At 49.0% G+C, this 13,834-nt stretch overlaps 1 protein-coding gene across 1 annotated transcript in view; it reads left to right on the top strand.

Annotated features, from left to right (window-relative positions):
• The window catches only part of ARMC2 (armadillo repeat containing 2), an 85,541-nt gene that overhangs the window by 65,911 nt on the left and 5,796 nt on the right, over positions 1-13,834 (top strand). The window contains 6 exon segments of the mRNA XM_023765137.1: positions 5,711-6,029; positions 9,164-9,172; positions 9,175-9,285; positions 9,620-9,733; positions 12,220-12,352; positions 12,710-12,870. Coding sequence (XP_023620905.1) covers positions 5,711-6,029; positions 9,164-9,172; positions 9,175-9,285; positions 9,620-9,733; positions 12,220-12,352; positions 12,710-12,870 — 847 coding nt within the window.

Raw genomic sequence — 13,834 nt, 5'->3', positions numbered from 1 at the left:
CACACGTCATAGCGAGCGAGCGAACTCCCAGTCTCCCGGTCGAACTCCTGAGGGGACACTTTGCATATTAGGCTTTTATATATAGATAGATAGTCACAAAATATTCCTGCAGGTAATCCTGCTTTGAGAAACTTCTGTATATACCCATATCTAACCTTCGGAAGTTTGCAACAAATAAATCTGAGGGACACTAGTTCATTTAAAATAAAACGCGGTCAGGCTTACACTGCCCCTCTTTGCACAGGGACTGGGGCCTGTCGGTACAGGATGGTCACGAACGAGCCAGGGGTTCTGTTCAGCGGGAGCCTCGGAGACATGGGATCCACTCCTCCCAGCTCTAACAGAGGGCTTCCTCGGGGACACCACTGGGGCTCATGTCTGTGAGCTTACTTGGTCCAAGACCCACGGCACAGCTAATAACCCCAGTTGCCATACATATACAAAGTGAGACCGAAGCACAACATTTCAGTTGGCTTAATGCCATTCGAAAGCTGAACTTCAGCATTAGGTAAAACATCTATGAAAAACACTGTCCAGAATTCAATTAAATGGCAAATTCCATTTAAGAAACATGCACGTTTTGTATGCTCTGTGGTGGGAAATGCATGTGGTACAAACCGAATGTGAAACAGATGGGCCTAGAAACGAAGGAACGGGCGGTGGAGAGCAGCCTCGCGCAGCGGACCCTGCCTCGGGAGCTGCCTCTGACGTCGGCGTGGTTGCATTTAGCATCTCCGCAAAACACGTTTGGGTTTGTGTCTTGAAAGGACATAAAGGGACTTTTCTCATTTCTTCTGTAAATATCTGCCGGGCAGGGTATCTGATAAAATGCCTCCAATATGACTTTTAAGACTGGCAATATTTCTGCAAAAGGTCAATGTCCCAAAAAAAGAACCCTTATCTCTATCCCCGTCACTCACGTCTATTGAACAACTGCCTGGCTGACCCTCTCCACCTGTAGAAATGTCCGGTGGGTGGGGAGGCGGGTTAACACAGCTCCCAGAGGTAGGGCCGTCATCGGAGCCTGCGCAGCCCTGTACGGGAGCCGCCAGACACGTCCTTGCTTGTGCTGCTTTGAAAGTCATGCCTCTCATTCCGTTCGGACTTCCCCTTAAGCGCCGTCTCCAGCCATGTGAGCCCCGTCTGACCTGGATGCTTGGGCATCGTGGTGTTGAAAATGAGACCAGGAATGACGGGACAGTGGGGGCTGCGGCACAGGGACATCTGCCACTCTTCTCACTGTTCTTCTCTAACGCAAGCACGGCTGTGCGGCTGCCCAGGGATAGCATGACCTCGCTCTCCCCTCGTCCTCTCTGGGGCCGGTGAGGATGGGTGAGGCAGCCCCTCCACCTCTCACTCTGGCGCCTTTCTGTGGCCACTTGGCTGCGGTTCCCCCTCCGCCTCTGCCTGGCAGGAGCGTGCCCGGTGGCTCTCTTCCCAGGCCCTCTGCCGGCGCGTTCCCAGTGGGTGCCGAAAGCATTTGGCTGAGCTTGCTTCTTTTTTTCAGCCCTGGCCTTGGTCTGCTCCCCTGACCGGGCGAGCAGGCAGCACAACAAGCCCTCGGCTTGTTCATGCTTTCCAGCTCCTGCGGCTTTGCCCTTGTGGAACTGGCTCTTCCCCGACTCAGGACGGAACCCTGCCTTAAAGAACAGGATGCAGTGGGATTGTAGCATTGCCCCGGTGCTCAGAAGCATACAGTGCGGTGATTTTCAACCTTTTCCATCTCACGGCACACACAAACTAATTCCTAAAATTCTATGGCACACCAAAACATATATATTTTGCTGATCTGACACAAAAAAAGGTACAATTTTGATTCATTCACACCAGACAGCTTTTGCCATTTTTTTATTTGAGAATCTAAAGGTAAAGAGGTCAGTGCCGCTGACTAGTCGGGTATTGCACGTTTTAAAAACCGGTGGCACACCGGTTGGAAAGCACTGACATAGTGGCTGCTCAGTAAATGAGTGCTGATGGGATGGACAGATGGATGGAGGCATCAAGTATAATCTCTTCTGGTTTTTAAATGACTTTCCACTAGGTTCTGGGTTTTGAGTCTCCAGCATCCCAGATCCTTCCATTGTACATGGTTCGGCGCTTATGCAAACTGTTGGCCCACTTTCCGTACCCTACGGTTCGTTAGCATTTTTACAGCAGTGCAGCCTGGCTTCTAAACTGGTAAAACTTACCGGGTCTCTGGCCACCGATAAGCTCAGTTCACGTCGGGGTTTTGAATGAGGGTGGGAGGCTGGGTAAACGTTATAAATTGCAAATCCGGATTCAGCTCTCAGTTCCAGATTGCACAAGAACTTTCCAACCAAGTTTTAAACAGAGCATGTTGATTAACGTAATTTTCTGGTTAAGCACATTGACAACCCCTGCAATTTAAACCTGTTTTTAAAAATCTTTCTAAAATGTTTTTCTTTACTTAGAAGTACTCCTAAGTGAAGTCTGCAGAACATCGTTTATTCTTTCTGTGACAGCCCAAGGTGGTTCCTTCCCTAGGTCAACATGATGCACATCAGTTATTTGAAGGTGGATAGGAAGGGTGTGGGAGTCAGGGAGAAAGGCGTTCCCTGTGGCTGGCTGTGGGCGGGGAGCCGTGTGAGGTAACGCAGAAGTGGTCCCATGGGGCCAGATGGTGCATTAGGTTCTGGCTTTGACACTGGATAGGCAGTGGATGTTTTGAGCAAGGACATGGCGTAGGACTGTTCTTCAAGAAGTGGTGTTAACGTTGATCTCACAGGGAGGAGCTCGTCAAGGGTCTCCGACAAGAGTCTCCCAACAGGTTACCCAGAGTGAGCATGGGAAGGAGGGAGTGGGGGAAGATTTTGAGATGATAGAGCAGAGGGAACTTGGTGACTGGTTGGGGAGGGGAGTGAGGCAGGGAGGAATCAAAAACGTCCCTTGGGCTGAGTCTGGCAGAGTAGGAAGATGAGGGTCATTGGAATGAGGAGATGGGCTGATGGTAGTTGGGGCATCTATTCAAGTCCTGCCTCTTCTCTTCACCTGTGTTGGACTTTGGGGTCAGTGAGCCTCTGGATCAGTTGCCAGATCTCTGAGTAGAGGGGCATCTCCTTCTTCGACTTGAGGCCAATCTCTCTCACATGGAACGTAACATTCAACACCCACTGCTGCTGCTGCTGCTGCTGCTGCTCAGCAGCGTCCTGCTCCTTGCTTTGTTCCTGTGAAAGCAGCTTTATCTACCGCCCTGTGGGGCTCATGCAGATTGCGTAACGTGCTTACTCATTAGGGCACAACATGTGAAACCAAAGAGAATATCCCACAGGCTGAGGTCAGGCTTCTTACAGTAGGTGTACCTGTCTGAGCGCTGGTTGGCCACAGCTGTTGCTAGGCCGAGGCCATGCCATTTTAAGCAAAATTAGAAAGTCATTATGAACTGGTTATACTAGACTGCCTTCTTTTTTTTTTTTTAAATGTATCTCTCCTATTTCATCTTCATTTTGCTGTTTCATAGCTGTGGTAGGAATAAGCAGCTTTGGGTTAAATTTAGTAGAAATGCCATAAAAGTGCAGTGTCGATTTATATGTAGTTCTCAGATATTGTCTAAGAAGGAAGGAGAGAATCTGTATCTCAGAAGAGAATTGCATATTGAAAGAGTTTCCTGCTGTGGAATCGCGGTCTCTGCAAATCAGTGATTTTTGGTCTTTGTCCAGTTTTTCAGATCTTGAGAGGATTTTCAGTGAAGGGATGTTTTGTAGACTTGAGATGAACTGTGGCGGTGGAACCGTCCATTACCGCTCTCTCATGCCATCTTGGCGCAGTTCTGTGCCCGGGGCGGTGCGGAGGCCTCGGTGGTGAGCTCAGGGCCCGCAGCGCCCTCCTGCCCAGCCTCCGCTCGCAGGATTCCAGATGAGTCAAGACAAGTGCTGGCTTGGGAAAAAGGAAACGCCACTCCCGCCAGCCTCCTGGAGACTGCTTCTATTTTGGCCTGTCCCGTGCTCCCTCCATTCGTGGAGAATGTTCTGAGAAAGGGGAGGAGGGGAGAAAGCCTCAGCCAACCCAGAGAAAGACGACAGACACAGTGAGCGCAGCAGTTGCTGGAAGCGTGTTGAGGCAGACTGCGCAATCTGCCGGCCCCTTCCGTGGATCTCACATGCCATCCTGCAGTTGGCATCACTGCTGCCAGGAACCGCCCCCTCCTTCTCCTCTCTGAAGGCAGGGAGAGATGGCTCCTAGCAGTGTGAACCCTTCCTGCCTCACCACCTCGTTTCTTCTCCCCAGGTCCCTAGGCCACGCTGGGACCACAGAGATGTTAGAATGAAAGAATCTTAGAAGTGGGAGGGGCCCGAGGGAACTTTTAAAAGAAAAGCAGCATTGAGTCTTCCTGGATTAGCCACCTGTGAGGGTTGGTAGAGCTCCTTTGTATTTTGAAGAAAGATGACCGCTAAGGGAGCCTGCTTTTACCTACAGCCCCGTCCTCCTCTGCCTGTGGCCTTTTTCTCTAAGGCTGCTGGTAACTACTAATCTGATAAACAAAGTTTATTGGAATCCCTCCCGGTGACATAGTTGCATTTTAAAAGGAGATCATTCCCTAGCTGTTCTGAAAGAAGGCAAGTCCAAGGAGGAGATTACTAAACGACAAACACGTGGGAAGTAGGGCATGGATGCAGAAAGGACTCCGGGGCTGGGCAATGCGGGGTTCACAGCCTGACTCTGCCCTCGCTGGCTGCCGGACCCGGCCCTTCTCCAGGCTGGCTCCTTGTCTGTAAAATAGCACAGCGCCCGCACAAGACCACTAGCACGCAAGCCGGTTGCAACCGGTCATAAGTTCTCCTTTCAAATCTCTCCCTCCCAGGACCCCCTTCACCACCGTGTGCAAGGTCGACCACACTCATAGGTCTGTTGTCGAATTAGGAACGTAATTGTTGCTGTATCTGGTTTAGTTGTAAAATGTACTCATCTTGGGGTTTTTAGAAACATTTATTAATTTTTTGTGAAATATATCATATACACAGAAAAGTTCATGAAACACATATGTACCAGTTAGCAAACAGTTGTAAAGGTGTCACCCACTACCCAGGTCAAGAAAGACAAGTCCAGTCCTGCTGTAAAGTGGTATGCAGAGATAAGGCCGTGGTGTCCCCAGGGGTCATTTCTGGCTATGGTATCTGGGGAGGTGCTACTGGTATCTGGCAGTAGAGGCCAGGAATGCTAACACAAGGCAGCTAGCGCCCAGCAAAGAATTATCCAGCCCCAAACGTCAGTAATGCCGCCAACACCCCGCTGTAACACAATCTGACCAAACGTTATTGCCTGATGTTTAGAAACGCAGGGCTTCCACAGGTGAACCTGCAGGAAAAGATCCGGATCGTCCAGAACAAGCTTAGATTTACCTAATGTATTGTTCTTAGTAATGATATCCCAGTCCACTAGTTGGCGGGGGCGGGGGGCGGGGGGAGGGGGGAACAGGGAGGAGAGGGAGGAAAGGCCAGCCAGCATTCCCCATGAAGGATCTGAAGTTAATAGACCTTCTAATTATATAGCATCGACCAGTTTGTCTTCTGCTTTAATCACCTCTGTCAATTTGCACCAATCTTGGGAATCAACTCCTGTACAAGTTAGTCCAAGCCAGACGTGTTCCCTTTCACTATTAGTTAAATCATGAGTAAATGAAATACTGAACTCTTTCCAACAATTTGTCCCAGCCGCTGTGCACTTGAAACCCATTGTCTGTCATTTATTGCAGGACTTGGTCGTTCGTATTGTTTTCATTCTTGGCAACCTGACAGCGAAAAACAACCAGGCTCGTGAGCAGTTTTTCAAAGAGAAAGAGAGCATCCCGACCCTGCTGTCACTGTTCCGCGCCTTCTACGAGCTGGACCTGCATCCCGAGAGGCCATCAGGGGATGGAGATGAGCAGCCCACGCCACAGACGCCGCAGGCCCAGGTGGAGGACGTGCTCATCAAGCTGACCCGCGTGCTCGCCAACCTGGCCATCCACCCGGGCATCGGGCCGGCCCTGGCCACCGACCCGCAGGTGGTGGGCCTGCTCCTCGCCACTCTGGGTAAGGCCCTCGGCCGCGGAGCTGTGTGTACACAGGCGGCTGCTCCCTGCAGCTGGCACAGCTCTGGGGGCTGGGTGTGCTCAGGGTTTTATTCGTACAGTCAGCTCGCTTTTTTTTTCTCAGCCTCGTGAAAGAAAATTCCTCTTCTGTTCAGAAATGCCTCAAAGATAATCCAGATTTTTTTTAAAATGAAAAAAATAGTAATATGAATTACTGCTAAAATCCACGTTAAGAGGGTGAATTTTATGGTATGTGAATTACATTGCAGTATTTAAAAAGTATTCCAATCAAGTTACCAAAAACTGGCCAAAATAACCACAAAGGGTTTAAAATCCCAAATTTTCCCATGGTTAGCCCACATGGTTAAAGTTTACTTTTATTTTTCAGGTTGTCACGTTATTTGTCATTACAGCCCCAGGTTATCCAGGTCCTATCTTTCCCCTGTATTAGTCAGCTCAAGCTGCCATAACAAAACCCTACAGACCGGCTCGGCTGGCTTAAAAACCAGAAATGCATTTCTCCGGTGCTGGCCTCTCTGGTTCCTATGAGCTCTCTTCCCGGCTTGCAGATGACTGTTCACACGGCCTTTCCTCAAGGTGTGCATGTGGAGAGCGAGAGAATGCCTCTCTCTTCCTCTCCTTATAACGCCACCAGTCCCACCGGATAAGGACGCTACCCTTAGGACCTCATTTAACTTTAATTGCCTCTTAAAACCCCTGTTTCCAAATCCAATGCATTGGAGGTTAGGGCTTTAATATATGAATCTGGGGAAGTGAACACAATTCAGTCAATAGTATTCTGCCCCTGGTACCCCCAAATTCACATCCTTTTCATATGAAAAATACATTCATTCCCTCTCAGCAGCCCCAAAAGTCTTAACTCATTCCAGCATCAACTCTAAAGTCCAAGGTCCATAATCTCATTTAATTGTCAACTAAATCAGATATTGTGTGACTTGAGGTACGCCTTAGCCTGAGAAAAAAAATTCCTCTCCAGCTGTAAATCTGTAAAACCAGGCAGGTTGCGTGCTTCCAAAACACAGTGGTGGGGCAGGCACAGGTTAGACATTCTCGTTCCAGAAGGGAGAAATAGAAACAAAGTTTTGGTTGTCAGGTCCCAAGCAAGTCCAAACGTATCAAGTAACTCCATCTGAACACACACACTGGTCCTTCGGCCAGTGGCGCTCCCACCCACAAGGCCAGCATGGGAGTCGGGACATAGTAGACGCTCCATGAATACTTGGAGAAAGACAGAATAAGTGAGAATATGTTTTCTGTAGCATATGAATGACTGAATCTTCCTTTGAATAGAGTAAGCTATAAGAGGCCATTCTCTTTCATGAAAAGAAGGCCAAAAGGCGAGAGAAATCAGAAAACATAAGAGCTAGCACGTCCCCTGCTCAGCTCACCGCCTCCCTCTTATTCCCTGAGGAAGTTTGGTTTCATACAAGAGGTAAAAGGCACTTAACCAGGCACGGTCCCAAGGTGTGTGCAGGTGTGGAGGTAGCTCCCTGCCAGGCTGGGGCAGGGGTGGGGGGGATGTGCAGGGTCGGAGGTGAGAGGCAGAGGCTGGCTCACGTTGCTGTAGTTGGCTCAGTGTAACCAGTGTGACTTCCTCTGACTGCCAGACCTTATGTCCAGCTTACCCCTCACCAAATGTGGGTACTTCAAAGGCAACTCAAGATATCAAAGCTCAACTCATGACCTTCTCCCCAACTGGACCCTCTTCCGGGTTATGTTCATCCACTTATGTAATTCAGAAACCCAGGGATCACACGGGGGGAGTCTTCTCCCTCACCCCCCAATCTAGCCTTCACCTCATACTCTCCATTTTCCTCCCGAAATAGTTTTCAGTCTGTCCACTGTGCTCCATCCCCACCACCACCCAAGCCTAAGCTACATGATTCGGCATCTGACTACCACAGGAGGCTTCTCACCGGCATCCTTGCCTCTGCCCTTCTCTGCACTGTGGCCAGATAAGTCTGGAGGCTGAGTGGAAGGCAGGGGCAGAATTACTGAGGGTCTGTGTGCTAAGCTAAAAGGTTCATTCACTCATTCATTCATTTAGTCATTGATTCATTCACTTATTCTTGCATTCATTGACTAGTTATTGAGCACTCCCTATATGGCAAACGCTGCTTAAGATGCTGGGAATGTAGCAATGAATAAAACAGATGAATTACTAGTCCTCGTGGAACTTAAGTTTTAGGGCTAGAAGACATATGTTAAACATATAAGTCAAGTGGTCACGTGTTCTATGGAAAACATTGAAGTTGGGTCAGGAGCAGAGAGAATGATGGGTGCCATTTTATATAGGGTGATTAAGGAAACGGTCCAATAAGGTGACATCTGAGCAACAACCCAAAGCATGTGAGGAGTGAGCTAAGTGGGCAACTGGGAAAAGGATACATTCCAGGCAGAGGGAACAGCCATGCCAACATTCTCAGAAAGGCTCATCTGCCATGTTCAGAAAGAGCACACAGACCAGTGCTGTCGGTCTGGGGGCGCTGGGGGCTGGAGCAGCAGATGAGGCCAGAGAGGTCAGGACTCAGGCAGCCCAGAGAGGGTCTGGGGGCCAAGTGAGAGCAATGACGTTATCTGACTGACTTTTAAAGTATAACCCTTCTGAGGATAGACTCAGGGAGGCAAAGGTGGATGAAGAGAAGCCAATTAGGGGTGAGAGACGGGCTAGATTGTAGCAGAGCAGGTGAGAAGTGGCCAGCGTCTGTGTGTTTTGGGTCAGGGTGAACCAGGGGGCTTAGAGACGGCTGCGCTCACTGGTGCGTCGGCACCCTTGTTTTACTGCAGACACAGGGCCTGGACTTTCCCAGACCCCTCGGTTGGAGGGATGGGACTTAGTGTTCTAAACCCTGGGCAGGAGGAGGCCCCTGCATGTGGCGCATTTCCCTGCAGGAAGGGCCATGGAAATAAGGCAGCAAACAGCACAGACCTTGCCCTGCACAGATCTTGCCCAGCACAGACCTTGCCCAGACCTTGCCCAGCACAAGACCTTGCCTGCACAGACCTTGCCCAGCACAAGGGCACATCCCTGCTGCCGCTGGGGTTGTGGCTGCTGAGAGGACGGCACTGTTACTGCCCCTGCGATGCGTCTGTGACACCCTTACTTTGTTTCAGAATACAAGTCAATGATGACTGTGAGGAGCTGGTGATCAATACTACAGCAACAATCAACAACTTATCTTACTACCAAGTGAAGAACTCTGTGATTCAAGAGCAAAAGCTACATGTTGCTGAATGTAAGGTTCAGAGTTGGGTTTGGGTAGAGGCATGTTCATCGAAGGTTTTGATTTTATTAACTAAACACAGTACTAGAACCATTCATATCTTCTCATTTCCTGGCACAAATATCTAAGAGCCTGATTTGATTCTGGGAAATTAGACTGTGCAGAAAAGTTAGCATCTTAATTCTTGCTGAAGGCCCCTGCAGTTTGCATTTTATTATCATTTTTAATTTTTGAATTATCAGTATCAGTATTTACTATGATTATTGTGCTACTGATAATTAGTTTCCAATCGCCTTTAAATCAAAACTTAAATTCACTGATTTTACTCTTTGGTCACCAAACCCAGTGCTTGTAAAGCTTCTCGTGAGTAAGAACATGGATGGAGTCCTGGAGGCTGTGCGTGTGTTTGGAAATCTCTCCCAGGACCATGACGTCTGCGATTTCATTGTGCGGAGGAACGGTGAGTTACTGACACTTGTGTCCATAAACATGCACTTCTTGCCAGAAAACAGCGGCGCCGTCTCAGAGCTTGGGCCACGACAATGTGACGCTTGTTTCCGCTTTGGGAGGAATGAGTGCCTTACATTCTGTTCCGCACGTAGTAATTCGGCTGTCAGATCAGGATGCCAAGAGGGACTAGGCATGTTCTCCGGATCCCTCTCCCTCGTGAGAGGTCTTCTGATATCTGAGACAGGAGAGAGGAGAAAGGAGAGAGAGAGAGAGAGAGAGAGAGAGAGAGAGAGAGAGAGAGAGAGAGAGAGAGAGAGAAAGAGAAAGTCATCTATACTCATTTGCTCATTTCTGTCCTTGGGAATAGTTACTCAAGAGACGGTCTCCTTTAAGTACTAGAATGCCCATTACAGTACTGCTTGTCATAGCAAAAGATGGAAACAACTTAAGTGACCATCAACAGGCAAGAGGATAAGCACATTGTAGTTTATTTGTGCCATAAAATGTCCTATAGTAACGAATAAATGAACTAGTGGTTCATGGACCAACATGGATCAACCTCAAACACATAAGCTAGGAGCTAAAATGTTAGTGATAGGGGGATATATACAGAATAATGCCATTAAGGCAAGTTTTAAAATATGCAAAACAATCTTGGGTATTGTTTATGTCATATGCTCATGTAATAATGGTGTAAGGTATCAATGGTATTTGGAATGTATAAACTCCACATTTCAGGTAGAAGTTATCTTTGGAGGGGAAGGAATGTCCAGGTATAAAATTGGATTTGTAATGTTTTCTTCCTTGAAAAAGAAAGTTTCATATGTACAGTGGTCCTTTCTCTTTTGAATACATTTGATCTCCATCTTCCTTTGCAAATTCAGACCTTTCTTACATTGGGTGGCAGTTACACACGAGTTTATACTAGCCATCCTTTATATGTTTCAAATAGCTCGTGTAAGATTAATAACTAAAAATATGTTGATGTAAGAAATGTCCAAACCGGTAGAGAATTTTTATGAGCTGATTTGAGCCAAACTGACACCATGCACTGGGGAGCAAAATCTCAAATGCTCCTGAGAATAACAAGTTTGTGGGTTCTCTTGTGCATTTGAAAGTAAGGAAGGGGTGTAAGGAGAATTAGGTGAGGGTGGGAGAAAGCCAGGCGGGAACTGGGCCACAAGATGATATGCTTTCTTAAGGGTGTTACCCCTCTGAGGCGTGTTACTTCTGGCATCTCAAAGGTGTGTGGCCCTCGATGCAGCAGACCAGTGGACAGGGCCTGGCTTAAAACCTTTAAGGAAAGAAGGTATAGGCCTGGGGTGTGGCTGCCCTCCACGGCCTTCCCAGTTAAGGATTTATGATTTATCACAGCACCCCTTTCTCTTCCACAAATACCCAATTACCCATGTTTATGGCAGAAAATTTAGATGATAGAGACAGAGGAACAGCAGCACAGGCTGTCTCGCACCATCTCACTTCTGCAGAGGTAACTCCTCCATCCTGGTGTACGGTCTTTAGACTCTTAGGAACACACGTGTGTGAGGCAGCCTTTGCCAAGCTCACCCCCGGGCCCATCCGTGGGGCCCAGGTCGGAACAGGGTGGCCACCTCCCAGGTGAGCAGGAAAACGGGAGGAGGCAGAGAACACACCTGTCCCTTCTCCCCAGCCCTGCCCCAGGCCCTGCTGGGGACTGGAAAACAAGACAAAGAGTCCCATTCCCAGGAGTCAGGGAAACCGCTTCCCAGAGGCGGGGAGAGGCCCTCACTTGCGATGTCCCCAGCCCAGGCAGTCCTGCCTGGCCACAGCCCGGTTTCCAGGGTTCTGATGAAGACTTCTGTGGCCCTGGAGGACTTGGGGGAAGATATCATCAGGAGCTCTCGCCAGGGCTGTGTATTTAGAGAAAAATGCTGCTGGAGATTCCAAAAGGCCCGTGAGCCCGGCCGGCGTGGCTCAATGGTTGAGCTTGACCCATGAACCAGGAGTTCAGGGTTCGATTCCCAGTCAGGGCACATGCCTGGGTTGTGGGCTCAATCCCCAGTGTGGGGTGTGCAGGGGGCATTCAATCAATGATTCCCTCTCATCATTGATGTTTCTATCGCTCTCTCCCTCTCCCTTCCCTCTGAAATCAATAAAAATATATATTTTTTAAAAAAAGGCCCGTGAGATGTTAAAGATGAGCGTCACCTGCGTGGCTGGAGTCCATGGTTCCCTCTTTTCCACCGGCAGGGACTCAACCACAGCCGCAGCCGTGAGAGGGAGCGCTCTCGGGGTCAGATGCAGCTGTGCCTGGGGACAGAGGAGCTGGGGTGGGAGCAGGTCACTGCTGGGCAATGGGCGATGCCTTAGGCAGAAAGGGTTAAACCCCCTGGCAGGGTTTGCAGTTTTGCAAGCCACGCCCATTCCCCCTTTGCCCTTTCCCCTTCAATAAGGGGGAATGAGCCACAGCTGAGCACCCGCGCTTTACGGGCCCACGTGTGTTCTCTGCCCTCCCAGTACACAAGTTCATGATCGCGCTGCTGGACGCCACGCATCAGGACATGTGCTTCTCTGCCTGCGGCGTTCTCCTGAACCTCACCGTGGATAAAGACAAGCACGCCATCCTAAAGGAAGGAGGCGGCGTTAAAAAGTAAGTGTCCAGGCACAGAGTCCCGACTCTCTCAGGATTCAGAGGGCACAGCTCTCCGGGGAGTTTAGGCCCCTCTGGCCATTCCTCCGGGACAGCAGGATCTCAGCGTTTGGAAGAGCTGAGTTAGGGCCAAAGAGGGGACTTAGGTCCCACTGGACCCTTACACTGATTCAGAAGTAGATTACGGTGACTTTGTAGCCATTTACCTTTGTAGATATGAAAATATTGTAAAGAATCACTGGATTATACACATTACACATTAAATATTGCAGAAGGATAATCATCATTGTGCTAGAAATGTGCAAGTTAAAGAGAGCCTGGCCTAATAACTTCGCAATTTGACTTCCGTTACCCCAGGTTAGTGGATTGTTTGAGAGACTTTGGTCCGACCGACTGGCAGCTGGCCTGCTTAGTTTGCAAAACGTTGTGGAACTTCAGTGAAAACACCACGAACGCCTCGTCGTGTTTTGGAGATGAAGACACGAGCACGCTCCTAGTCCTGCTGTCGTCATTCTTAGGTAAGCCTCCTCGCTGTGAGTCTGTAAGTGTTCTCAAAGGAAGATTAATTTTTTTCCTGTGCCCTGTGTGGTTAAAGATTGGTATGCATTTGGGTGGTTATATTTCTACAAGCAACAGCAGCCTGTTAAAGATGATTATAATTTAGAAATATCTGGGAGGGGCTGAATGTTATTTGCAATTGGGGGCACAAAAACTTAATTCATTGGACACTGTCGTGCTTTCTTCTGTGGCTTTTCTCTTCTCTCTCTCTTTGCTTTTCCTATAGATTGCATAAATATAAGCTGCTATTGTTTAAAGGTACATGCACATCGTTGTAATTGAGAAAATGTGGCTAAAAGCTACTCTGAATTGAGTCATGCTGCTAAGGGACACTATACTCGGTAGTGAGCAGCTGTGTTACTGGTCAGCTGAGCACCCTGCGCTTCACTGTCCGATTGCTCGGGGCGTCTGAAACTGCTTGCCCTCACAGCGGGGCCCATGCCCTGAAGGTGGGAAATCACTGATACACACCGGAGGAAAGAGGACAGCTTCTTCCATGTTTAAAATGCCCATTTTTAGAAGAATTGTTCTCATGCTGGGCTAGGCCTAACCACAGGGACTGGGGGCAGTAGATGAGTGTTTTCAATAACCCTCTTTCCCCGAACGGAGAAGGGCCTGCCCTCGCCCAGCCAGTTTTGCACCGGCAAGGGCTGTGGAAAGGCGCCGTTTGCTTGTGAGCTGGGGTTCAGGTGGCGTCGTTTGATGAGAGAATCTCTCAGAACCTCTTTTCACCTTTGAAACGGGGCCCTGCTCATTGCTGCCCGGCTGCAGGGAGTCACGAGGACCAAACGAACATCTGAGAGCACAGGGGAGAGATCCAGCAGGTTCTGAGTTTAAGTCCCTGTGTTGGCACTTACAAGAGAGGTTTTAGCCTCCCTCACCTGAGAGGACCTGGTCGCTAAGACAGGGACGATTGGTGTCCAC

This window comes from Myotis lucifugus, unplaced genomic scaffold (genome assembly GCF_000147115.1).
Source record: "Myotis lucifugus unplaced genomic scaffold, Myoluc2.0 scaffold_378, whole genome shotgun sequence".
Classification (NCBI taxonomy): Eukaryota; Metazoa; Chordata; class Mammalia; order Chiroptera; family Vespertilionidae; genus Myotis; species Myotis lucifugus.
Note: the sequence above shows the minus strand (reverse complement) of the source record. Positions and strands in the feature narration are given on the sequence as shown.